We start from the raw sequence: 23095 nt of genomic DNA on the forward strand, positions 1-23095 counted from the left end.
CCGTTACATTTGTTGTCTTCTTTTGTTGTAATTACATTGTAACTTCAATAGAACCCAAATCACCAAAAAATATATTGAAGAGAATTTCCTGATCGAGCAATTTAAGAACGTCGCCAACGGTTTGGAACAAGAAAGAAATTTCAAAATTTTTTTCGATTCACGTGCAGATATTTTTTTTGAAATATTTTTCAATCTCAAAAGTGAAAAACTCTATTGAAACACATCTAATTAATTCAGAATCAAATTTATATATATACTGCCAAAATGGGGAAGAATTTAGCTTCAGGTGCGGGCCATAAGGGGTTTGCTGTTGCTGCCCCAAATAAAGCTCACAAATTGGCTTTAAGGGCCCATGATGTGAAGGAAAAAAAGCTTCATGTTCCAATGATAGACAGAACTCCTGATGTTGATCCTCCTCCGGTAATAGTGGCAGTAGTTGGGCCACCAGGAACAGGAAAGACAACATTGATAAGGTCTTTGGTGAGAATATTGGCCAAAACCACTTTGACAGACATAAGAGGGCCAATTACTCTTGTTAGTGGTAAAAGAAGAAGATTGACATTTATTGAAGTTTCCAATGATTTATCATCAATGGTTGATATTGCCAAGATTGCTGATTTGGTGCTACTATTGATTGATGGGAATTTTGGATTTGAAATGGAAACAATGGAATTTTTGAATATTGCCCAGCATCATGGAATGCCCAGAGTGTTAGCCATTGCAACACATTTGGACTTGTTCAAATCTCAATCAACCTTGAGAACTTCGAAAAAGCGTTTAAAGACTCGTCTTTGGACTGAAGTATACAAAGGTGCTAAGCTCTTTTATTTATCAGGTGTTTTGAATGGCAGGTATCCTGATCGTGAGGTTTTTAACTTATCTAGATTTATTTCTACCATGAAGTTCAGGCCATTAAAATGGAGAAATGAACATCCATATCTATTGGCAGATCGAGTAACAGATTTGACTCATCCAACACTAATTGAGAAAAATAAAAAATGTGACAGAAAGATTGCCATATATGGCTATTTACATGGAACTCCATTATCCTCAAGCAACCCGAGAGTGCACATTGCTGGATGTGGAGATGTCACGATTCAATCGATTGAAAAGTTAGTTGATCCATGTCCAACTCCACATTTTGAAGAAAAACTAGATGAGCTTCAAAGAGAAGCTCAAAAAAATGAAGACGATTCAAGCACCACCACCAAAAGAAAAACAAGAAGAAAAAGATTGAATGATCGACAAAAGATCATATATGCTCCAATGTCAGATGTTGGTGGTGTTCTTGTGGACAAAGATGCTGTTTATATTGATGTTGGGGAAAATAAATCTAGAAAAAAAGATGCAGAAACAGAAAAACTTGTAGCCAGTCTTCAAGAAGCAAACAAAACACTTGATGATGAAATCAGAAGTTCTCCTAGCTTCAGGTTATTTTCAAATTCTAAAGAAATAAATGGAGTTGAGGACTTGGATTCAGATAATTTAGATGATGAGCCGCAAGGATTATTGGATGAATTAGACTCAGAAGAACAGATAAATAATACTGGCAGAAAAACCTTAAGAAAACCTACTTCAGCGAGCAAAATCAGAGGTGATGATGATGATGATGATGATGATGATGATTATAATAGTGATGAGTTGGATGAAAATAAAGATATTTTGGAACAAGGAATTGATGAAGAAGAAGAAGACTTTGAAAGAAAACGATTTCAAAGGATTCGAACTGAAATTTACGAATCCAATGAAAAGGAAAAACTAGAATTTGAAGAAGATTCTGATATTGGATTATCTGATGATAGCTATGATTCTGATGGTAATAACTGGAAAAAACAAGCAAGGAAATTGCAAGGAACTGTAACTAGAAAATGGGATATAAACAAGCTTTTATACGCCAATAATATTGAACCCGAAGATGTGATAGATAGAGTTTATAATCGTGGTGGTGATGAAAGCGAAGAAGAAGATATTGAAGAGGAGGATTTTTTCAAGAAAAAAATTTATAAAGAGCCAAGCAATGAATTTGATTCGTACAAGCCTCATTTTTCAGACATTGAGATGTTGAAAAATAAATGGATTTTTGATAATAATAACAGTAATATAGATAAGGAGGATAGTGCGGGGAATTCACCATTTGCGTTAATATCGAGAAGATTTATTTTGTCGAAAAAAATGATTGGAGAAGATGATAGCGGTGATAACCAAGAGGTAGGTGATGATTCGGATGAGGAATTATATGGTGATTTTGAAGATTTAGAGACAGAGGAAAAGTTTGGTTCTGATGATAAGAAGAGGCCTCTAAACAAAAAATTACGTGATAGTGATGATGATAATGATGATTTTGCTGATTTTGATGCAGAAGAACGAAAAGATGAAAATGGTGAAGAAGAAGAACCAAATATGGATGAAGATTTTAAAAATTTGACAGTCGAAGAAAAACGAGCATTAACAGCTAAAAAGAAAGAACAGCTAAGATTGCAGTTTGAAGCAGAAGAAGGTGGTGGAGAGTTTGGAATTGATGATCCTGAAGGTAACGATGAAACATGGTATGATATCCAAAAGGCCAAGATGGCTAAACAGTTGGAAATTAATAAAGCTGAATTAACAAAAATGGACGTTGAAACCAGAACCAAAATTGAAGGATACACAGCAGGGTCGTATGTTAAGTTGACATTTGAGAGATTGCCATATGAGTTTATCGAGAATTTTGACCCAGTTTATCCTATTATAATTGGGGGATTATTGCAAACGGAAGAAAGATTTGGGATTTTAAATGCCAGAATACGAAGACACAGATGGCATAAAAAAATTTTGAAAACCAGCGATCCATTGATTTTATCGTTAGGATGGAGAAGATTTCAAACGCTACCGATATACACAACATCAGATTCCAGAACCAGAACCAGAATGTTGAAATACACACCAGAGCACGCGTATTGTAATGTGTCGTTTTATGGACCATTGATAGCACCCAATACAACATTCTGTGGAATGCAGATTTTGGCTAATAGTGATACTACGGGATCGTTTAGAATTGCGGCAACTGGAATTATTGAGGAAATCGATAGTTCAGTGGAAATTGTCAAAAAGTTGAAACTAGTTGGGTATCCTTATAAGATATATCGAAATACGGCATTTATAAAAGACATGTTTTCGACGTCGTTGGAGGTTGCGAAATTCGAAGGAGCTTCAATCAAAACAGTATCAGGAATCCGTGGAGAAATTAAAAGAGCATTGTCGAAACCTGATGGGTATTTTAGGGCTACGTTTGAGGACAAAATATTGATGAGCGATATAGTATTTTTGAGGACATGGTATCCGGTGAAGATTAAAAAGTTTTATAATCCAGTGACATCATTGTTGATAAGAGATAAAAAAGAATGGAAGGGAATGAGGTTAGTGGGCAAGTTGAGAGCTGATTTGAATCAGAGCATTGAAATGAACCCCAATTCAAGTTATGAAAAAGTGGCTAGAGAAGAGAGAAGATTCAATCCGTTGAGAGTGCCCAAGTCGTTACAAAAAGAGTTGCCCTTCAAATCACAAATAGTCCAAATGAAACCACAAAAGAACAAAACGTACATGCAGAAAAGAGCTGTGGTGTTGAATGGAGATGAGCGAAAGGCCAGGGACATCATCCACAAGGTGTCGACTATCAGAAAAAACAAAGACGAGAAGAGAAAGGCCAAAAGATCAGAGAAGAACAAGGACAGACTCAAACGACTTGAAAAGAAGAATGCGATGATCGACGAGAAGCAGAAGGAACGCAAGAAGGATTTCTTTGCCAACAGCGGCAAGAAGAGGAAGCTCTTCTCCAGTGACTCGGATGCCTTTGGTAAGAAACGACGCAGCTGAAGCAGCACGGACAGCAAAAGCAGCACCGGCAGCTGTAGAAACACGTAGAAATTCCACTGAATAAATCTTAAAAGCACTCTCCACAAAAGCAGTTTCGCGTTTTCCCCGATCCGGAAGCCGGAAAGTTCCAGCTGCACGGGTGGAAAGCCCTGTGGATCGAAATATAAGAGAAGATAATCAGAGAGGATCAGAGAGGATCAGAGATGATCAGAGGATAATCAGTAATCAGAGGAAGAAGTGCTTCTGCTGGACACGCTACACAGCTCTCGACAGTTCACAATCGCTCTTTTGAATACGCTGCAAGGTCTTGCTACTTTTGCACATTTGCATTTCCATATTGCCACTTCACCTACTAACCACTCATAACACAACAATGGGAAGAAGATTGCCAAACAAGCCCACTGCTGAGCTAGGAACTGGTGCTGGATTGCCTGCTGGAAAACGACCAAGGTCTATCAAAGATCCTCTTTCTACCTTGCTAAAGCCCTTCCATATTCCAATAAAGTTGAGGTCTTCGAATATCCACTCAAACTTGCCCTTACGAAAAGCGCGAACAAAGCTAATAAACTACTCTGAAGGCCAGGAAACCGTAAATGGCAGAAATGACGACTCATTCTCAATCAACGAGTTCAGCAGATCTGTCAAGAAGATCAATGCTTTGCATCCAAGAAGAATTCTTATAAATGCCGATTTCAATAGCAACATTCAAATAACCTTCAAAAAGTCTTTCACGGTGCCTTTCACTAACCAAACAAAAAAAAATATCAACACCTTCAGTCTAAACCAACCTCCTCCTCCCTTGGGCACAAGGCGAAAGCCAATATTACTACCAAGGCCTTTGTTTGATCCCAATGATGAATTTGCAATAGTTCTATACGATCCAACCATCGATGTATTTCCCACCATACCACCGCCTGCTTCAGAAGCTTCTTCGTCTGAATCCTCTTCTTCGATAGAGCTAATCGATGAAAACCAATCTGTCAGTGAAAATGAGAACAATTCTGTCCTTGAAAGACCTTCAAAAAGAAGAAAGGTTCATAAAAGCCTTGCTGAAATTTTAGGCATAAACAAGAACCCTGAAGATGTCATCAAAAATGCCCCCAATGTCCCTGTAATAATAGACCCCAAACTATCAAAAATATTGCGTCCACATCAAATATCCGGTGTCAAATTTCTCTATCGTTGTACTGCTGGTTTAATAGATCCTCGAGCTCGAGGCTGTATAATGGCAGATGAAATGGGTTTAGGTAAAACTCTACAGTGCATAGCGTTGATGTGGACTTTACTTAAGCAAGGCCCAAGAGGCAAGAAAACAATAGAAAAAGCCATAATCGTTTGTCCCTCATCTTTAGTCAAAAATTGGGCAAATGAAATCGTGAAATGGTTGGGTGAAAACACTCTAACTCCATTGCCAATCGATGGTAAATCAACCAAGGGTTCAGATGTTGCAACTGTTATAAGCCAATGGGCTCTTGCAACCGGAAGAAATATAGTTAGACCCGTTCTAATCATATCCTACGAAACTCTAAGAAGAAACGTTGACAAATTTCAAAACACAGAGATTGGTTTGATATTGGCTGATGAAGGCCATCGTTTGAAAAACGGTGAATCGTTAACTTTTACTTCTTTAAACTCTTTGAACTGTAAGAGAAGAGTAATATTATCTGGTACTCCAATTCAAAATGATTTATCCGAGTATTTTTCTCTATTAAGTTTTTCCAATCCTGGTTTACTTGGAACAAAAATCGAATTTAAGAAACTCTTTGAAAACATAATTTTAAGAGGAAGAGATGCTGACGCTACTGAAAAAGAAGTCGAAAAGGGGCAAAAAAAGTTGAATGAATTAACACAAATTGTATCAAAGTTTATAATAAGAAGAACAAACGATATTTTGTCAAAATATTTACCTGTTAAATATGAGCATGTGGTTTTTTGTACTCTATCTCCAATGCAAAAAAAAATTTACAACTATTTTGTCACTTCTCCTGAAATCAAAAAATTGCTAAGAGGTGTTGGTTCTCAGCCCTTAAAAGCTATTGGTATACTAAAAAAACTATGCAACCATCCAGATTTACTAAATCTAACCGAAGATATTGAAGGTTGCGATCACTTAATCCCTGATGACTACGTCAGTTCAACTGCAAATAATGGCAGAAATAGAGAAGTCCAAACTCAATATTCAGGGAAATTTTCAATATTAGAAAGATTTTTATACAAAATTAAAAGAGAAACTGATGATAAAATTGTTTTAATATCCAACTATACCCAAACTTTGGATTTGATCGAAAAAATGTGCAGAATTAATAGATATGGTGTTTTGCGATTAGATGGAACAATGAATGTTAATAAGAGACAAAAACTTGTTGATAAATTTAACAATCCTGAAGGTAAAGAATTTGTTTTTTTGCTAAGTTCAAAAGCAGGTGGGTGTGGTATCAATTTAATCGGGGCAAATAGATTGGTTCTAATTGACCCAGATTGGAATCCAGCTTCAGATCAACAAGCTTTGGCCAGAGTTTGGAGAGATGGGCAAAAAAAGAACTGCTATGTTTACCGATTTATTTCAACAGGAACAATTGAAGAAAAAATATTCCAGAGGCAATCAATGAAATTGTCGTTATCCTCATGTGTTGTTGATGAAGCTCAGGATGTTGAGAGATTATTCTCGGCAGATAATTTGAAACAATTGTTTGAATTTTCACCCAATCTTGTTTGTGATACACACACTACCTATAATTGCAAAAGATGTAAGAATGGAAAACAATTTATTAAATCGCCAGCGATGCTTTATGGTGATTCAACAACATGGAATCATATTAATCATGAGGGACTAAATAATATCCAAGATTCTCTCTTGAGAAATGAGTTCAATTTCAATGATATAAGCTTTGCATTTCAATACATTTCACACTGATTAGGTATTTAGACAGACGTACATAAGCTGGGTTTTTATTAATTTTTCCTTTGTGTTATAGATAGATAGGTAGATAGATAGATAGGACAATTCATAAATAAATAAAGATAGATAGATAGATAAATAAAATGTATTATCTTATTGTTATTACAAAGACTACAAAAAAGAAAATAATTATTTTAAATAGTAAAATATGTTCATTCATAAAAAATTTTCATAACAAAATCCAAACCATATACATGGAGAAACAGAAAAAAAAAAGACGTGAAACAACTAAAAAAAAGAATTGTGAAAGAAAACATTAATATTTATTTTGATTTTGATTAAAATAAATTTAAGCATCTTTTCTGGTGAGCTTAATTCTAACAGCTTTGGTTTGGGTATAGTTGTCCAAAGCTTCAGCACCCATTTCTCTACCAATACCAGATTGGTTGTAACCACCAAAGGGAACCATTGGGTGGAAATCGTTATAAGTGTTAATCCAGACGGTACCAGAAGATATTCTGTTAGAAACATCAATAGCTTTGTTAATATCTGTGGTGTGGATACCAGCAGCTAAACCGTATTCAGAGTTGTTGGCCATTTCAATCAAATCATTGATAGAAGAGAATTTTGTTATAGTGACAACAGGACCGAAGATTTCTTCTCTAACAATTCTCATGTTTTCTTTAACATCAGCAAAGATGGTTGGTTTGATAAAGTAACCCTTGGTACCTAATCTTTCACCACCACAAATTAATCTAGCACCTTCTTCTTTACCAACTTTAACATAGGATAAAATCTTGTCAACTTGCATTTGAGAGGTTTGAGCACCTTGGAAAACTTCTTCGTCAAATGGGTTACCAACTTTAACTTTGGCAGCATCTTTAGCAAATTCGGCCAAAACTTTGTCGTAAACAGAGTCTTGAACATAAACTCTTGAACCTGCACAACAGACTTCACCAGAGTTGTAGAAAATACCCAAAGAGATGTTGGCAACAGCTTGTTCAATGTCAGCATCAGCAAAGACAATGTTTGGAGATTTACCACCTAGTTCTAAAGTGACCTTTTTCAAGTTTGAGTCGGCAGCGGCTTTCATTATAATTCTACCAGTGTTGGTTGAACCAGTGAAAGCGATTTTCTTAATCTTTGGGTGAGTGGCAATGGCAGAACCAGCAGTTGGACCAAAACCGTTGATGATGTTTAAGACACCAGGTGGGAAACCAGCTTCGTTAAGTAATTTGCAAGCGTATAAGGCAGACAATGGAGTGGATTCGGCGGTTTTCATAACACAAGTGTTACCAGTAGCAAGAGCTGGACCAATTTTCCAGGACCACATGAGTAATGGGAAGTTCCATGGGATGATTTGACCACAGACACCTAGAGGTTCTCTTCTGGAGTAGGAAAAGTGAGAGTCGCCAGATTCAACAACCTTACCGAAAACTTTGTCAGCCCAACCAGCACAAGATCTGATGTAATTGGCCACTAAACCAATGTCACCTCTGGCTAAGACAATAGCCTTACCGTTATCTACGGATTCAATTGATGCTAAGATTTCCAAGTCTCTTTCAATCAAGTCGGCTAATTTGCTTAATAGCTTGCCTCTGACAGCTGGGTCTTGGGTGGCCCAGTTAGTCTTTTTGAAAACATGTTCAGCAACGTCGACAGCGATGTCAACATCTTCAGCAAAACCTTCATAGACATCAGTGATCTTTTCTTCGGTTGATGGATCAATGACCTCGAAAACCTTTCCGGATTTGGATGGAACAAATTCACCGTTGATGAATAAACCGGTTGGTTGGTCGTAAACAATACCATTTGGCAAGGTAATTTTGGTAGATAGAGGTAAGCCCATTGTGATTGAATATAGATATCGAGATGAAATAGAATATAAAAGGAATAGTAGTGAAAGTGTACTATAATTGAAAAGTATGAGATTACGGATCTGATGAAGAAGTAAAAACGAAGCTGAAAATAAAAAAAACAAAGGGAATTGGAAAGGTTTTATATTGAAGGAAAGGGGATTCGAGAAAAAGGAAACTGGGTAGAAGTGGTCGAAATGAAGACACAACCCCACTTTTTCACAGCTGAGAGTAATTGTAAACAGTCGCAGCACAACAATTCAGCAGATGAGCCAAAAGGCCCCAGACAAAAGACCAGTGGTGTTAAGGTTGTTGAGGTTGTTGAGATTTGCCCAAGGTCGAGTACTTTGGAGGTGAAGCAGCACATCAGACCCCAAATCAGCAGCTTGCACGCTCGACGCTGATTGGCCCGTTGGCGCTCGCTGGAGGTGGTTGCGAGCACGAGCACGTGCTTGTGGAAAACTGGGGTAAACAAACCTGCACAAGGACTCCGCAGCTTCCCGGAGTAACAAACTTAGCGCAGAGCGAGGGGCTGGGACTGTTGGGGAACATATGTGTTCCCCTAGTATGTGCTTTTCTTACGAGGCCTGTTACCTCTCTCGACCCCTCTGGAACTCTGATTTCGGACTACAGAACGGAGTTTTTGCTGGCCTTTTGGCTTGAAACTCAAATCCTACATCCACCACTAGCTCAACAGCTCGATAAAACTAAGAAAAACTCCATTCCGAGCTTTTCACAAAACTGGATCAGAGCAGAATCAAAGGAGAAAAAAAAGAAAAATCGGCATACACACCCTAGACTGGAACTTCGCTTGTTTTTCAAGAGGATTTTAAAATGGTTACAGTGAGGGAGTGGTTATGGGCCTGTGGTTATGGCTGTAACCTTATTATTCATTTTTGTTGCAACTCAACTGATTGCACAAAAAGGAATTCTTCCTACTCTTTTGGTGCGGGTGCATTCTCATTTGCAAAAGTTGGTAATCTTGCCTGGCTGTGCTGGAGATACTGTTTCAATGCTGCACTATCCTCCATACATTGCGGATGGCTAGTGAGATGGGGGATATATTTTATCTTTAGCCCGAAAACACTGGCACTTTCTTCAAAACCACAGCAGACAACCAACACTTTGTTTGTTTTCAACAGTCTCACTGGCCTTATCTCAGGCATTTGGACCAACCCCAACGCATGCCTAATAGAGAAACTCCGAAGCAGCCTTTCTAATATCTTTTGGACGCTTTGTAGCATTGTTAACACACTTGAGCACAATTGCAGTATATATCCAATCGTTAAATAATTAATTTGTAATCAAAAGCAGTAATTATCTACTAATCAACAGCCCAACACTTGGTTACAAAACGACTACAAAATGGCTACCACTTGCTAGCCAATTGAGTTTCGGCTTCCTTGAACTGCTTCACATTGATTAAGTAGAACCCTTTGTTTCATTTCAATGATCAGCTCATCGCTTTTTGACTTGGTATTTTTTTTCTCACAAAGCTTACACATAGGTCCCTTTTTAGAGGTGGGCTATTCAAGCTCATATTCCCACAGGGTGGGCCTTCTGGTGCAATATTGTGTGGTTATTTGGATCTGTACAACATTTGTTCTTTTTCCCATTAATTTATCACTCTTGAGGTTATCGATGCAACCTCAAGTGTTCTAAAGTAGTTATGAATAAATTAGTAAAAATTGACTATATGATTATATGATTATATGATTATGTATACTTTTTTGTATAAAATTTTATTCATATGTATCTTTTTATTAACTAAATTAGTTTTCCTCAAAGGAATAATCACCACTAATCCACCTATTAACCATATCTAACGAAACCTTGGGTTGATCAAATGGAACCATATGTCCAGCATCGAAAATTCTTAGAAATGTGAAATTTCCATAGTTCCTAAATGATCCTCCATATTCCTTCTCATTCTCACTGTTATTATCACCATTCTTATCCAGTAAAAGATAATAATCTCTAAACTGCTCTTTTAAAAATTTATCATGATCTTTATAATCCAAATCTAATGACCATGCCTCATTGCCTAACCAATTACAAATATAATCCTTATCCCCAGCATATAATAATACTGGAATATCGCGGTCTAGCAACTCTGCAACATATTGCTGATGAGGTTTAATCAAATCTCCCGTAAATGTAAACGCTTGAAATACTGAATTCGAACATGACACAAACTTATCAACCTCCGATCCCAATGCCTCCTTGACATAATCCAAATTTAAATAATCCTCAATGTACGAAAATTCCTTATAACACTCATCATTATTTTCACCTTCATCGCAGTATTTCCTTATATCATATGGATTCAAATTTTTCTTATTATACGCATCGTTAAATTTGCCTTCACAATAAAACTGTGCAGGAACACATGAAAATGCATTTAAGTTTTTATAACAATTTCGAACTAACTTGGCGCAAAATGGATATGAATTGGTCATATCATCGCATTCTTTATCCGTCAATACTTGCTTATACCCTCCTAATCCACATGCCATTGGCTCATAGAAATTGTATTGAACCAATGCATCTGTAAATCCATTTCCAATCATTATAGAGCTTAAATTAAAACTGCGGTCTTCTCTATTGATTATCTCAGATCCAAACCTTGGTAGATAATGTCCTCCATATGATTCTCCAGCCAAATGAAATTTATTGTTGAGAAAATTTGGAAATTTTTGAAAGAACAATTCTAAAAAGACAAATACATCCAATGAGGCAGCATCTGTACTCGATACAAGATTTGATGACTTGGAATACGAATATCCAACGCCAATAGGCTGTTCAAGAAATATAACGCTCGCATTATTATTCCATGAGTATTTGTTATAAACTGGATTTAAATTGGAATCAATAGATGACGGTCCTAGTTCAAAAAACAACCCCGTCATTGAACTGCACCCTGGCCCACCATTTAGCCATAGTATTAATGGGTCATTAACTGGATCATTTCTGCTCTCGAAAAACCAATAAAAAAAGTGCTTATCTACTGATTGTATATCTAAATAACCAGAGTATTGATTGACATCAGGATCGATTCCAAGTATTGCTGGATTATTTTTCTTGATTCTTAATGAATAATCATTAAATTGATTGGTCTTTATGACTGAATCCCATTTTCTATCGTCTTTATCTTGATTTGGTGTGCTCTTTTGCTGCATTACCTGATGTTCAAGTAACCCATTTTGCCTTTGATAATCTAATTTGAAAACATGGTTCGCTGGAAATGAATCTATAGTATTGATGAATAGAGTAAGGAGAAAAAAAAAATAAAACAGAATCATATTTTGTATCTTTGATTGCAGTTGTGATTGTAATCACTAACAAGATTACAAATGATAACGATAATGATAAAGAAAAAGGATAAGCCAATTTTGTTTTGAGCGATGGCTACAATTTTCCTGCACCCAGCACGTGAAACAACCGAAAGTAAGCGTTATCAACAATTGTCTTTAAACCTTTAAATTGACTTAAAATAAACCAATTTTTTCATTTAAATTTCCTCATTTGGAATAACAAAAGTGTGGTTTACCGTTCCAATTGGAGAAATTGTAATTGTGTTTTTAGTATTTGAGTGTGTTAGTATCAGTACAAATACTGGTGAGTTATCACTACTTATTTATTTGAGGAGATATTTTTCATTTACTTATGGTTGTTTTTCTATTTTTATTTTTCTATTTTTTTTCATTCGCTGATTTGATTTAATATCTATTAATTATAATTTGACCAAGATAATGTCTGAATGCTTCTTGATAAACCAATGGAATTCTCTTTCCCAATTAGTGGATCACCAAGCATTTTCATTTTGGATTGTCAAAAAAAATGTTTAATTATTTTTTTCTAGCTGGAATTAATTTAGATTATTGGCCTGTTATGAAATTAATAATTTATAGATATGTAATTCTTTGATTTGTTCTTTTTCAAGTTTTTAAAAAAGCGATGAATTTCTACATATATCTGCAGATCACTGCATGTAACGTTTTTCCTCATCTTTTTTGATGAGCTTCGAAAAATTGATCTAAAAATATCTTTTGCCAAAAAGTGATGGAAAACTTTCAAGTTTTTGAAATTGTTATTATTTGAAATATTTTTTGCTTTGATCACAATTGTTTTTCATTTCTCTTTGTTTGTAGATAGAATCTTTGACAGTTGCTTTTTAAGATCTAAAGTCTAGTGGTTTGGATACGGGTCAGACCATTTAACAGATTCAGGAGTCAAAATAAGTTTCAAGAAAGATTTTCAGAGAAAAGAAACTAATTTTTCTTTTTAATTTCATTTTAGGATGAAAAAAAAAATGAACCCCAATAAAAAATCAAAGTCTTTATACTAAATATTCTGATTTTGATATTGATTTTGATTTATCTTTTAATTTGTCTAGTTTTTCGATATGTTGGAATCAGTGGTAGGAGGATCTACATTAAAGTGATATAAAATTTATGCCATTTGATGATATGTGTATTTGTTTTTGGAATAGAAGGTTATGAATCGATAGTATTTAATATGAAAGTATGCAATATGCTAATATGATAGGTTTGTGTTTCTATTTTAGACTGGTTCCCATTATGTAGTTTTAAGAAACTGACTGATCTTTAGTATGATCCACCACAAATTTGAACTTTGAGATTGTCCAAATAGGCAACAGTAACACTAGCGCCACCATTAATCACACAGTCGTAGTAATAGTCCCAATATTGCTCACTGGATAAACTGCAGACACAGGAATAAGTGTCTTGAAGACCACCACAGCGCTGCAACTGAGCAGTTTTAAGATTCTCACAGGACTCTTTGGAAGCACTGGAGAAAGCAGCAAATAACAAGGCAGATGAGAGTAAGGTGTTTGAGAATTTCATTGTGTTCGACGAGATAAGCGCTGCAGCGTTGTTGAAGAGAGGCAATGAAAAAGTTGCTGTGTTGAATTCGGATTGAGGAGCGATTTTGTTTCTTTATAAAAGCAGCATTTATCTTCTTCAGACCCACTGCTCTGGTCGGCAAAGGGCGTTTTGTGCTGGCTGAGAGCAAGCCCAGCATTGTCTCTTTTTCGAGGGTGTATTTGTCTGTGACGGAGCGCACAAGCGCCGATAATCCTACTGGTGCGGGGCCGAGTTTTCTGTGCTTTGATTTTCCGTTTGACGTTTGCAAAAACGGCTTTTTATTGCTTTTCGACTGGGCTTTTTCTTTTCGACCACTGATACGATTTTGTTCTGGAAAGCAGTTGTTCTTCCATGAGAAACCTGTCCTCAAACCTGGGGTATTATAACGAGCAAGTCATTGATATCAGCGATGACAGTGACACCGATACTGCTTCTGCCAGTAAATTCACTAGCACTTTTCCAGAGAGTCTCAGTTCGGATTTGAACACTCCAAGCTCAAGAACAAGAAATAGCAAAAGAGTACAGTTTCTAATCTCTCGGATTAATCGCAAAAGAAAGCATGCTTCCCTGGATGAGCCCTTCATCGATATAAGTGACGATACTGACACTCTGGACAATGATAATGATTTTAAACACAGACACAGCATAGTCAAAAAACACAGGATAAATAAGATTAAAAAACAGAACAAAATACGACTGAACCAAATAAGATCAATCTCACTGAAATTTCCTTCAATTGAATCCTCAAATGATAGCTGTATCGATATCGATACTGATACTGATAATGATAGCTGTATCGATATCGATACTGATACTGATAATGATAATGATAATGATAATGATAACATAAGCAAAAGCAAAAGCAAAAGCAAAAACAGAAGCAGAAGCAGAAACAGAAACAGAAGCAAAAGAAAAATAAGAAATAAAAAAACAGTGTCTTTTACCAGCATTAGTAGAAATGAAAATTCAAATAAGTATGAAATCAATGCATATGATAATAGTAATGCTATTGGTAATCTTCAACTTTTAAATCTAAAAAAAAAACTGAAACCTCCTAAAAAGTTAAAAAGACTGAAAAAGATAACAATTCAAAATAATTCAAATAATTCAAATACACTGAATAAATCTGAAAACTTTAAAACAAATTTAGCTAAGCTAGAAAGCATTCTTGATGACTCAATCCAAATTAATCCACAAAATCAAATTAAAACCATTGAAACTATTTCAATTGATGAGATGATCAATCAAATCATAAATAACTCTTATGATGATTCAACTAGCGACTCTGATTCACATTCTTTTGCAGTTGAAAATAATACTGTCCTCGTTTCAAATGGCCTAACAAATCACAAAATCAATGATAATATAAAAAACTCAAATGGGATTCTTAATAGTAGCCCTCCTTCAACTAATAATCGGATAATCAAAACATCTAACAACAAAATTGTAAATCACCTAATAAATAATCATCATCAAAAATCAGAGAAAACCCAAAATTCAAATTCAAATTCAAATTCAAATTCAAATTTAAATAATTCAAGTGACGACGACTTAACTAAAGACTTTAATGATGACATTGATGAGATTATAAATCATCATTTAATTAATAACCCAAATCCCCACAATCTTAGCCACCTTGATAACATCGTAAATAATGACTCTACTAAAGCAAGTCAAACTAATCACAAACCAAAATTTAATAAAATTAATGAAATTAATGAGATTGGAGAGATTGGTGAGATCGATGATTTTATTGATATAGATGATAGTTCATCTGACAACTTAGTGGCAATTTCAAGCGATGAGTTGAATGGTAACGAAAGAGAATTTGGCGACTACAAATCCTACTTTGTCAATAAACAATTAAAACAACAAAAGGCTGACCAAGAGTTTGTTAAATGGGAACAAAAGAGAAACCCAAATAACAAAAATTACATTCCCATTTTCAAAAATTGTATTGTGTATATCAATGGCTATACTAATCCAAACTCTCAAACACTTCGTAAATTAGTAACCCTATACGGAGGAAAATACTCTTCTACTGAGAATCCTATGGTTACTCATATAATTGCAACTAAATTAACTCCGAGAAAACTAACTCTACTAAAATATCGTAAAGTTGTTAAACCAGAATGGATTGTTGATAGTATAAAAAATCAAAATTTAATGAATTGGAGAATCTATAGTCTATTAAATTCAGTTACTGAATGTGATCAACTGAAATTATTAAATCTTAAAATTCAAACTCAAAATACCGTAATTCGAGAAAACGAATTTACCAATAATAATGATAATAATAATAATAATAATAATAATAATAATCATAATAATAATAATAATAATAATAATAATAATAATTTCAAACTAAATACTGAAAAAGACAATAAAATAACATTAAATAAAGAAGAAGGTTTTGACCACAATAAAAAAAGTGGAAGTTCCAACGAAATTGATATTTCCAGCAAAAATGAGGTTTTGAATACCAAGAAAACTTTCAGTGGAACAAAAGTTACTGATAAAATACCTGTTCATAATAACGTTCCTAATCAAAAAAAATATTTTGATAAAGAAAAAACTTGTAACCAAGAACACCAAGTGCAAAAGGATTCTACCATTTCTAAAAATATTGACTCAAAGGACCCAGAATTTCTTAAGTACTACTTTTCAAATTCTAGATTACATCACTTGAGCACTTGGAAATCCGATCTTAAATCAGAGTTTGTAGAAAAAGCAATTGAAGTAAATCTTCAACAAAATAATTTATTAAAAATGAAAACTTCTGTCTCTACCAGTAATTCCATTGTACTTCATATTGACTTTGATTGTTTTTTTGCAAAAGTTTCTTCTTTAAATTATCCAAATATTGATTTTGAGAAATTTCCTGTTTGTGTTTCTCATGGTTCTGGCACTTCTGATATTTCCTCTTGCAATTACGTTTGCAGAAAATTTGGTATTAAAAATGGCATGTGGGTTCAAAATGCTAAAAAAATATGTCCAAATTTGATTTGTTTAAAATATAATTTTGTCAATTATGAGAAGATTTCAAGAACATTTTATGATTACCTACTTCAAAACATTCAGTTTAATAGTATTTTACCTGTAAGTATTGACGAGGTCTTACTAGATGTGAATTGCGAATCAAAGAGTGATATTGATATACTTGCAGAAAAAATTAGAAATGATATTTTACAATTAACTAAATGTACCATTTCTGTTGGTGCTTCAACAAATGTACTTTTGGCCAAATTGTCCTTGAAAAAAGCTAAACCAAATGGATACTTTTTTTTAAATTCCGAAGACCATTTGTTCCTAGAAACATTTCTCAACAACACATTAGTCAGAGATTTACCGGGAGTAGGTAGGTCGACAATCGAGAGATTTCAGAAAGAACTAGGTTCTAATTGCTTAAATCCTATCAAGATAGGAAATATTAAAAAAATCAACAAAGGCAGGTTTATATCAATTTTCGGGAATAAAACTGGGTCGAAATTTTATGATTACACAAGAGGCGTTGATCATTTTTCAATTTCTAAAGAAATCAATAAGATCCGTTTTGATGCAAATAAATCGGTGTCTATAGATGTTAATTGGGGTGTTCGGTTTGATCATTGGAAACAAGTGGAGACTTTTCTAACTTCATTATCTCAGGAGCTAGTTAATCGTATGAAAAAAATTAAAAAAGTTGGTTCAACATTGGTGTTAAAAATCATGAAAAGAGCACCAAATGCGCCAGTTGTTCCACCAAAATTTTTGGGAATGGGTGAATGTGTACAATTATCCAAAAGTTCAAAAATTGGATTGCCCACAAATGATGTTGGAATAATATCAACAGAAGCAAAGTGTTTATTGAGGCTTATAAATTGCAATCCTATTGAAATAAGAGGCGTTGGAATTCAAATGAAAAATCTTATACCTGAATCTAATGAGATGAGTGGAAATACATTGTATAAATTTGGGAACATTTTAAATCAAATTTCCGAACAACAAAAACAGCCATTGAGAATTGATTGCAAAATAAAAAATACTGATATTAATGATGAACATTCGGATAATTTAAAAAGTATTGGAAAGCAAATGCAGAATCTTTTAATAGAGTCTAAGATCCCGTATCAGTACCAGTCTCCCAAGTCAAAAACAACAAAAGTGTTTCGACAACAGCTATTGCCGAAAAGCGGTTCTAAGAATGCCTCTGAGCCTGAATATCTGAGAATAATTGAAAGGATTTCTCCTAATAGATCCATTGGTGAGAACCAGAAGGGTTTTACAACGGATATTACAAATAAAAATTTACTTTCAAAGTTCAGAAGTACTCGTTTTGAGAATAATGACACTTTTAGTTCAAATGGTTTAACTGGTAAATCCATAAAGTCTGGCAAAGTCGAAGGAAATAAAGGTATTAGTCGGGGATTTTTAAGAGCTGATTGTAAAAGGATTTCTAGTAATTTGGAAAAGTCATTAGTATTAAAAAAATGGATTCACAAGAGTTATTCAGGGCCTGATCCTCATGATGTTGCTTATTTTGTTAAAGCAATAAATGAGTTTTTCGATGAAAAAAATTACTCAATTGTTATTAGGATTTTGAAAAACTTAGAGTTTATTGAGAATCAAAAAGACCACTATCCAGAACCTAGTTGTTTGGATGACCAAAAAAAATTAGAAGAATGGGAGAAAATAATTAGCAAAATTCAACAAGAAATGAAAATAAAATTTGATGAGGTAGGAATAAAAATCTCTTAAGGGTTTATTGGGCTTACAGATACAAATGTTTTCTAATTGAAATTGAAAAAATTATAATTATTCTTAGAAGTTGCTTAGATCAGTAATTCAACCAAAAAATATTTGGTTTTATAAAGTAACAAACTAGAAAAGGTGGAAAGTAGTGTATGTTACCGCCTTTTATCTCTTTTTAAAGCTTTTTTCGTTGGTCCCATATATTTATTTAATCTTTATAAAAATTAACATTCAGTGATCCTATCTCAAAAAAACTGTTTAAGATAAAATGAAATTGAAAATCTAAATGTTTAAACATATTTTTGTGGACTTTTTTTTATAAGTAGGATATTCGATGATGTTTTAAGGTTTGGAATTAAATTAAACAATTGAGTTGGGTTTATAACATGTTGTGTAAAGACATCTTTGGTAACAGATTGTAATTACCAGTAGCTGTTATTAAAGGAAAAGAAAAAAAGAGAGAGTTAATAAAGATGCTTTAGAAACAATCACAAAATATTTATTATAGATGTAAAAAAACTGCTTAAAAAATATCAGGCCAAGATATAGTCAAGTTATTTTTTTTTTATTTTTTTTTAAAAATAACTGCTAAGAACACACCTATTGGGGTTCTTGCACGGTGCTGTTTATTAGTCGGTATATAAACTACAAAAACTGTCCCTGTAATTTTACCATGGATGTGAGAAAACCCTGGAGGAAAGAAAACTCACATCAAGGACGAATGAACATAAATAAAAATTGATGTTATATCACATTATTTTATGAATTGCCATGCATGGGTGACAAAAACATATAGTTTCTGTAGGCCCTCTTTTGTTCCTAGGTAATTGTGTGTGATTGCAGCGTCAACAGGAATGGTTAATACTGTAGGAATTTTTGCTTTTTTTCTTGCTTCAATGTTAAGTGGGCATTGAAATATGTAACTGATCGTGGGAAGTCAAATTATTTGGTAATGTTTTTTAGTTTTTTCTTTAAATAGTTGCTAAGAGCCCACTTTATCGGGGTTCTTGCACGGTGTTTATTATATCTATATATAAAAGAGTGAATGCTATCTTTGTAATTCTACCATAGATGTGAGGAAACCTAGTAATTAGGAAGAGAATTCACATCAAAGACAGGAGTGTGAAATCTAAGAAGATATGTGCTGGTGTCAATTTACTTTATGAATTGCCATGCATGGGAGATAAATATGATGAGTTTGCTTATGCTCCATTTCGTCCCTAGATATGTGTGAATGATTTCTGGGTCCACTTCGTCAGAGAGAATCGTTGGGATCTCTGAATGGACTCTAGCCTGTGAGTCTATTGGACATTGGAAAATATAATGAGTTATCGTCGGTTTTGAGAAGTTTGGTAATATTTTTAATATGCCTTTTATAAACCAAATACCAATAAAGATATTAGCTTAATTTAAATTTGCAAAAAAAACATGCATAATTTGGCCGTGTGGTCTAGTGGTATGATTCTCGCTTTGGGTGCGAGAGGCCCTGGGTTCAATTCCCAGCTCGGCCCTAGGTTATAATTTTTGCGTTTTTATTTTAACTTAATTTGTTAGGATGTTAGATATTATTTTATCTACCATTTTGGAACAATGCAATACACTGCACCTTCATGTTTTTTTTAGTATAATCACATACATCAATCTTTTCGATAATGGTTTCAATTCGATAACCAATTTGATTGGCAGTAGAATTTTTAATTTGCTTACACTACTGAAATTAATGCAATATTGATTTTCATTTTACTATATTTTTAATAGATCTAAAATTGCTTTACTTTAAAACCAAAAAATTATATTGAAAACTAAACAAAAAGTTAATACCAACAGAACTGAAATCATCAATACTTAATATCTCATGATGTGTTAACTAAACCATTAAAAAATTATAAAAAAATTAAAAGTAATTGTGTAAATAATAAGAATTAAAATAAAAAATAGTAACTAAAAATTTAAAAGTTCTTAGTACTTTGAAAAAAAATCATGGAACATAAATTCTACTATATCCTGTCACCTTTTTTCTGCAACAAATACAACTTTCAAACCCTCTGATACCTAGTGATACTCTACAGCTCTCACAAACAGCAAAGCATTTGCATGGCCATAATATAACTTCCCTTGAATCTGTTTGGCACACAACACAGTTGACATCCAGTCTCCCATCTTCATGTATATTATAATAGTCTTCAGAGAAATTATTACGGTTATCACGATGATCATGGTTACTATTTTTCATTAGATTACTATTTTTTTCTAACATTAACTCCATTAATGCGTTCATGTGGTATTTATCCATTTGATTAAATTTAGATCTAGTTAATACTCTTTTATTTTTATCATTTAAATGCGCCATTAAAACCCTTTGGAACGAGATATTTTCAATGCTATTAGGGGCTAATATATTTTGAAATTCTTTTGAATCAATCAACTCCCCTAATATATTTTTTTCATTATTACCTTGCTTTATCTTGTTTTGCAATTGATTTTGTAGAACTCCTTGAGAAAATGATGGGGATAAAGACACCACTGATGATCTATTTTGCAAAATTGACTGTCTCTTATATGCAGCATTTGACAAATTGGACCTTCTACCTAAAATACCAGAATTTAACAACGGAATTTCCTGAAAACTGTTAATACTATCGTTACTATTGTTATAAAGTTCATTTCCACTTTCATATTCTGAATCATATTCCAATGGCTCGAAATCATCTTCATTTGACTCATTTGACTCATTTCCAATCTCAAAGTCCTCTGATATATCATAATCAGGAAATTCTATTTCTCCCAATATATGTTTATAATCAATGTCAAAATCAAAAATCGGAATTTCACCTGTATTTTTATTTTCGTTTTGAATTTTTTTACTTGATCCATCAGGTAATAGACTACTTTTAACATACTCTTCATTGGTATTATCCTTGACGTTATTTCCTTTATTCAATAAAATTTTGGGTAATCTCTTTCTTCTTAATACTAGGGAAATACATAAGTTTAAGAAATAACTAACCAATTTCATTGATGAATCAAAATTTCTCTTTAAAATTGATGATGAGTTATTTTTGAGACCTTTATCAAATTCATCGAGCTCTGCGTTTCCAGATACTTGTTCATTTAGTAATTGAGAAGGATATTCAACCTGATTATAATACGGAGATATTCCCTTAATAAGCTTTCTTTGAAGCAGTTCAGAGTAATGATTTAAATAGTTTTTACCATTTTTATTGTATTTTTCATTGAATAACCATGTGGTTTTTGGAAAGTTGACATTGGGCAACTCTTTTACATAGCTTGCTTTTGCAGCAGCAGTTAGAGCTAAATCACCCCATCGCATCAATGCAGAATTGAAATCTTCGGATAAATCAAAGTTTAAAAATTCATTAAAAGTGCCATTATTTGATGTAAAAGTCAATTCATCAAGTTTGAAATTATGGCAAAGAATGGCTAAAAAATATATCAATAGTGATATTGAGATAATAAACGAAACAATTAGTTGTGGAAAAAATGATAAAACACAAATTGAAGGAAAATATATTATTCTTCCAGTGAATAAAGTTTTTGCAATATAAACGAGAAATGAAAATCCAAGAATTGAAGTGGGTATCAATTTGTATTTTCTTAAATTGAATAAAGCCAAAATGTGGATGATTAATTGAGAACATAATGATGATAAAGTCAAAACTAAGATCTCAACTGATGGTCGTCTTGCAAACTGAGCTTCTTGAAAGGCAAATGAGTGTTCAAACAAAGTTAAACCAACGCCATTAAATGGGGAGACAGAACTTGTTACAGACACTAAGGTTTCTATAAACTGACTAAAACATAGGGTCAAATATAATGGCCAAAATATCTTAGGTGATAAACCAAGCTCATCTTGTTGTAAAAGTTTTGCGGGCTGATAATAGTATGAGTCCTTATAAGCCTTTGGATCGTAGTTAAAGTATTTATTTGGCAAAATTAAATTGAAAAATGGCGAATAGGAGTTAAGAGTCATCAATATTATCCGAACTTGCTTCAAAAGATAGAAACAAGCAATCAATCTTAATGCTATTTTGGCAGGATTCGAAACAATGTAATTGTAAAAGAGATCATACACATGATGTCCTTCGCTTCTATTCCTATTTCTGAAGTGATTATTGAAATGATTTTGGTTTGGATTTCGGTTTCGGTTTGCGTTAATGATGTTTCTTGATGAAGCAAAAACAACAGTTCTGTTCAAGATTATAGCCATTGACATACAAACAGCAACATAAGGGGATATTAGGTATGTTATATAGGAATTCATATTTCTTAGAGGAAAATCATTTTGATTGTTTTGAGCTATGATAGCGTTAGCCAACGATGTTAAAATGTTTGGAACAAAGGTCGAATTCTTTAAGAAGTAATCATTAGAAGCAGAAGTTATTTGAGAGACTCGAGATACGGAGGAAGATTCCAATGAGAGAGTCTCAGTTGGAAGCAATTCCATTTGATTGTTCACCACATCTGCACTGAACAAACTGGAGATGGTCAAAGGATCGTTCATCATAAAGTGGAAGATGATATATCAAATCCCTGCTATCCACAAGCTCATTTAAAACCAGGGTAGAAAAGATATCAATCAAAGCTGGAGGTTTGGGTCGTGAGAATCTTGTGCTTACGTAATGGGCTGCTTTCCTTCATCCAGCACCTTGTCTTTGGTGATTTCAGAGCAAAATCCCTCTCCGGCACTGCCAACAACGCTGCAGAGCTCCAAATAATGACACAGCATTTGCTTTTGCTGAGTCTTTACTGGAACTGAAGGAACACAACCCACTCTATTCAGAGACCAAAGTAAAACAAAAGAATGGTGCTTTGCAAAGTGCTGAAAACCAATGGATAATCCTTCGTTT

At 33.9% G+C, this 23095-nt stretch overlaps 9 protein-coding genes and 1 non-coding gene across 10 annotated transcripts; 6 read left to right on the plus strand and 4 right to left on the minus strand.

The window, feature by feature from the left end:
• Positions 1–258: 258 nt before the first annotated feature.
• Positions 259–3852, plus strand: BMS1 (GTPase BMS1; the record flags this gene model as incomplete). The annotated part of the gene is made up of 2 exons (XM_020191291.1): positions 259–1633; positions 1673–3852. The coding sequence occupies exons 1-2, from the start codon at positions 265–267 to the stop codon at positions 3850–3852; spliced, it is 3549 nt and encodes a 1182-aa protein (XP_020045211.1). The 5' UTR covers positions 259–264.
• A 373-nt stretch (positions 3853–4225) lies between these two features.
• On the plus strand, positions 4226–6766 carry RAD54 (DNA-dependent ATPase RAD54; the record flags this gene model as incomplete). Its single annotated transcript, XM_020190866.1, has 1 exon — positions 4226–6766. The coding sequence occupies one exon, from the start codon at positions 4226–4228 to the stop codon at positions 6764–6766; it is 2541 nt and encodes an 846-aa protein (XP_020045212.1).
• A 195-nt stretch (positions 6767–6961) lies between these two features.
• On the minus strand, positions 6962–8921 carry ASCRUDRAFT_77623 (aldehyde dehydrogenase family protein). Its single transcript, XM_020193937.1, has one exon. It carries the CDS (start codon positions 8598–8600, stop codon positions 7101–7103), a length of 1500 nt encoding a protein of 499 aa, XP_020045213.1. The 5' UTR covers positions 8601–8921; the 3' UTR covers positions 6962–7100.
• Positions 8922–9289: 368 nt separating this feature from the next.
• Positions 9290–9936, plus strand: ASCRUDRAFT_117660 (uncharacterized protein). Its single transcript, XM_020188857.1, has one exon. The coding sequence runs from the start codon at positions 9442–9444 to the stop codon at positions 9898–9900; it is 459 nt and encodes a 152-aa protein (XP_020045214.1). The 5' UTR covers positions 9290–9441; the 3' UTR covers positions 9901–9936.
• Positions 9937–10205: 269 nt separating this feature from the next.
• On the minus strand, positions 10206–11942 carry ASCRUDRAFT_77624 (S10 family peptidase). Its single transcript, XM_020193938.1, has one exon. It carries the CDS (start codon positions 11784–11786, stop codon positions 10380–10382), a length of 1407 nt encoding a protein of 468 aa, XP_020045215.1. The 5' UTR covers positions 11787–11942; the 3' UTR covers positions 10206–10379.
• A 1060-nt stretch (positions 11943–13002) lies between these two features.
• ASCRUDRAFT_77625 (uncharacterized protein) lies at positions 13003–13545 on the minus strand. The gene has a single exon (XM_020193939.1). The coding sequence runs from the start codon at positions 13473–13475 to the stop codon at positions 13215–13217; it is 261 nt and encodes an 86-aa protein (XP_020045216.1). The 5' UTR covers positions 13476–13545; the 3' UTR covers positions 13003–13214.
• Positions 13546–13847: 302 nt separating this feature from the next.
• ASCRUDRAFT_82543 (uncharacterized protein) lies at positions 13848–14236 on the plus strand (the record flags this gene model as incomplete). The annotated part of the gene is made up of 2 exons (XM_020194735.1): positions 13848–14144; positions 14207–14236. The coding sequence occupies 2 exons, from the start codon at positions 13848–13850 to the stop codon at positions 14234–14236; spliced, it is 327 nt and encodes a 108-aa protein (XP_020045217.1).
• Positions 14237–15314: 1078 nt separating this feature from the next.
• On the plus strand, positions 15315–17405 carry REV1 (deoxycytidyl transferase; the record flags this gene model as incomplete). Its single annotated transcript, XM_020189574.1, has 2 exons — positions 15315–15695; positions 15984–17405. Coding segments are annotated over 2 exons (1803 nt in total), but the record flags the coding sequence as incomplete, so codon positions are not given.
• Positions 17406–19666: 2261 nt separating this feature from the next.
• On the plus strand, positions 19667–19738 carry ASCRUDRAFT_t155. The gene has a single exon. It is a non-coding gene; the product is annotated as a tRNA-Pro (tRNA).
• A 313-nt stretch (positions 19739–20051) lies between these two features.
• ASCRUDRAFT_77627 (uncharacterized protein) lies at positions 20052–23001 on the minus strand. The gene has a single exon (XM_020193940.1). It carries the CDS (start codon positions 22750–22752, stop codon positions 20206–20208), a length of 2547 nt encoding a protein of 848 aa, XP_020045219.1. The 5' UTR covers positions 22753–23001; the 3' UTR covers positions 20052–20205.
• Between the last annotated feature and the right edge of the window lie 94 nt (positions 23002–23095).

Source organism: Ascoidea rubescens, assembly GCF_001661345.1.
Source record: "Ascoidea rubescens DSM 1968 unplaced genomic scaffold ASCRUscaffold_15, whole genome shotgun sequence".
NCBI lineage: Eukaryota > Fungi > Ascomycota > Saccharomycetes > Ascoideales > Ascoideaceae > Ascoidea > Ascoidea rubescens.

Coding starts and splice junctions, on each gene's coding strand:
- ASCRUDRAFT_77623 (XM_020193937.1), bottom strand. CDS start 8,600: ATGGGCTTACCTCTATCTACCAAAATTACCTTGCCAAATGGTATTGTT.
- ASCRUDRAFT_117660 (XM_020188857.1), top strand. CDS start 9,442: ATGGTTACAGTGAGGGAGTGGTTATGGGCCTGTGGTTATGGCTGTAAC.
- ASCRUDRAFT_77624 (XM_020193938.1), bottom strand. CDS start 11,786: ATGCAGCAAAAGAGCACACCAAATCAAGATAAAGACGATAGAAAATGG.
- ASCRUDRAFT_77625 (XM_020193939.1), bottom strand. CDS start 13,475: ATGAAATTCTCAAACACCTTACTCTCATCTGCCTTGTTATTTGCTGCT.
- ASCRUDRAFT_77627 (XM_020193940.1), bottom strand. CDS start 22,752: ATGATGAACGATCCTTTGACCATCTCCAGTTTGTTCAGTGCAGATGTG.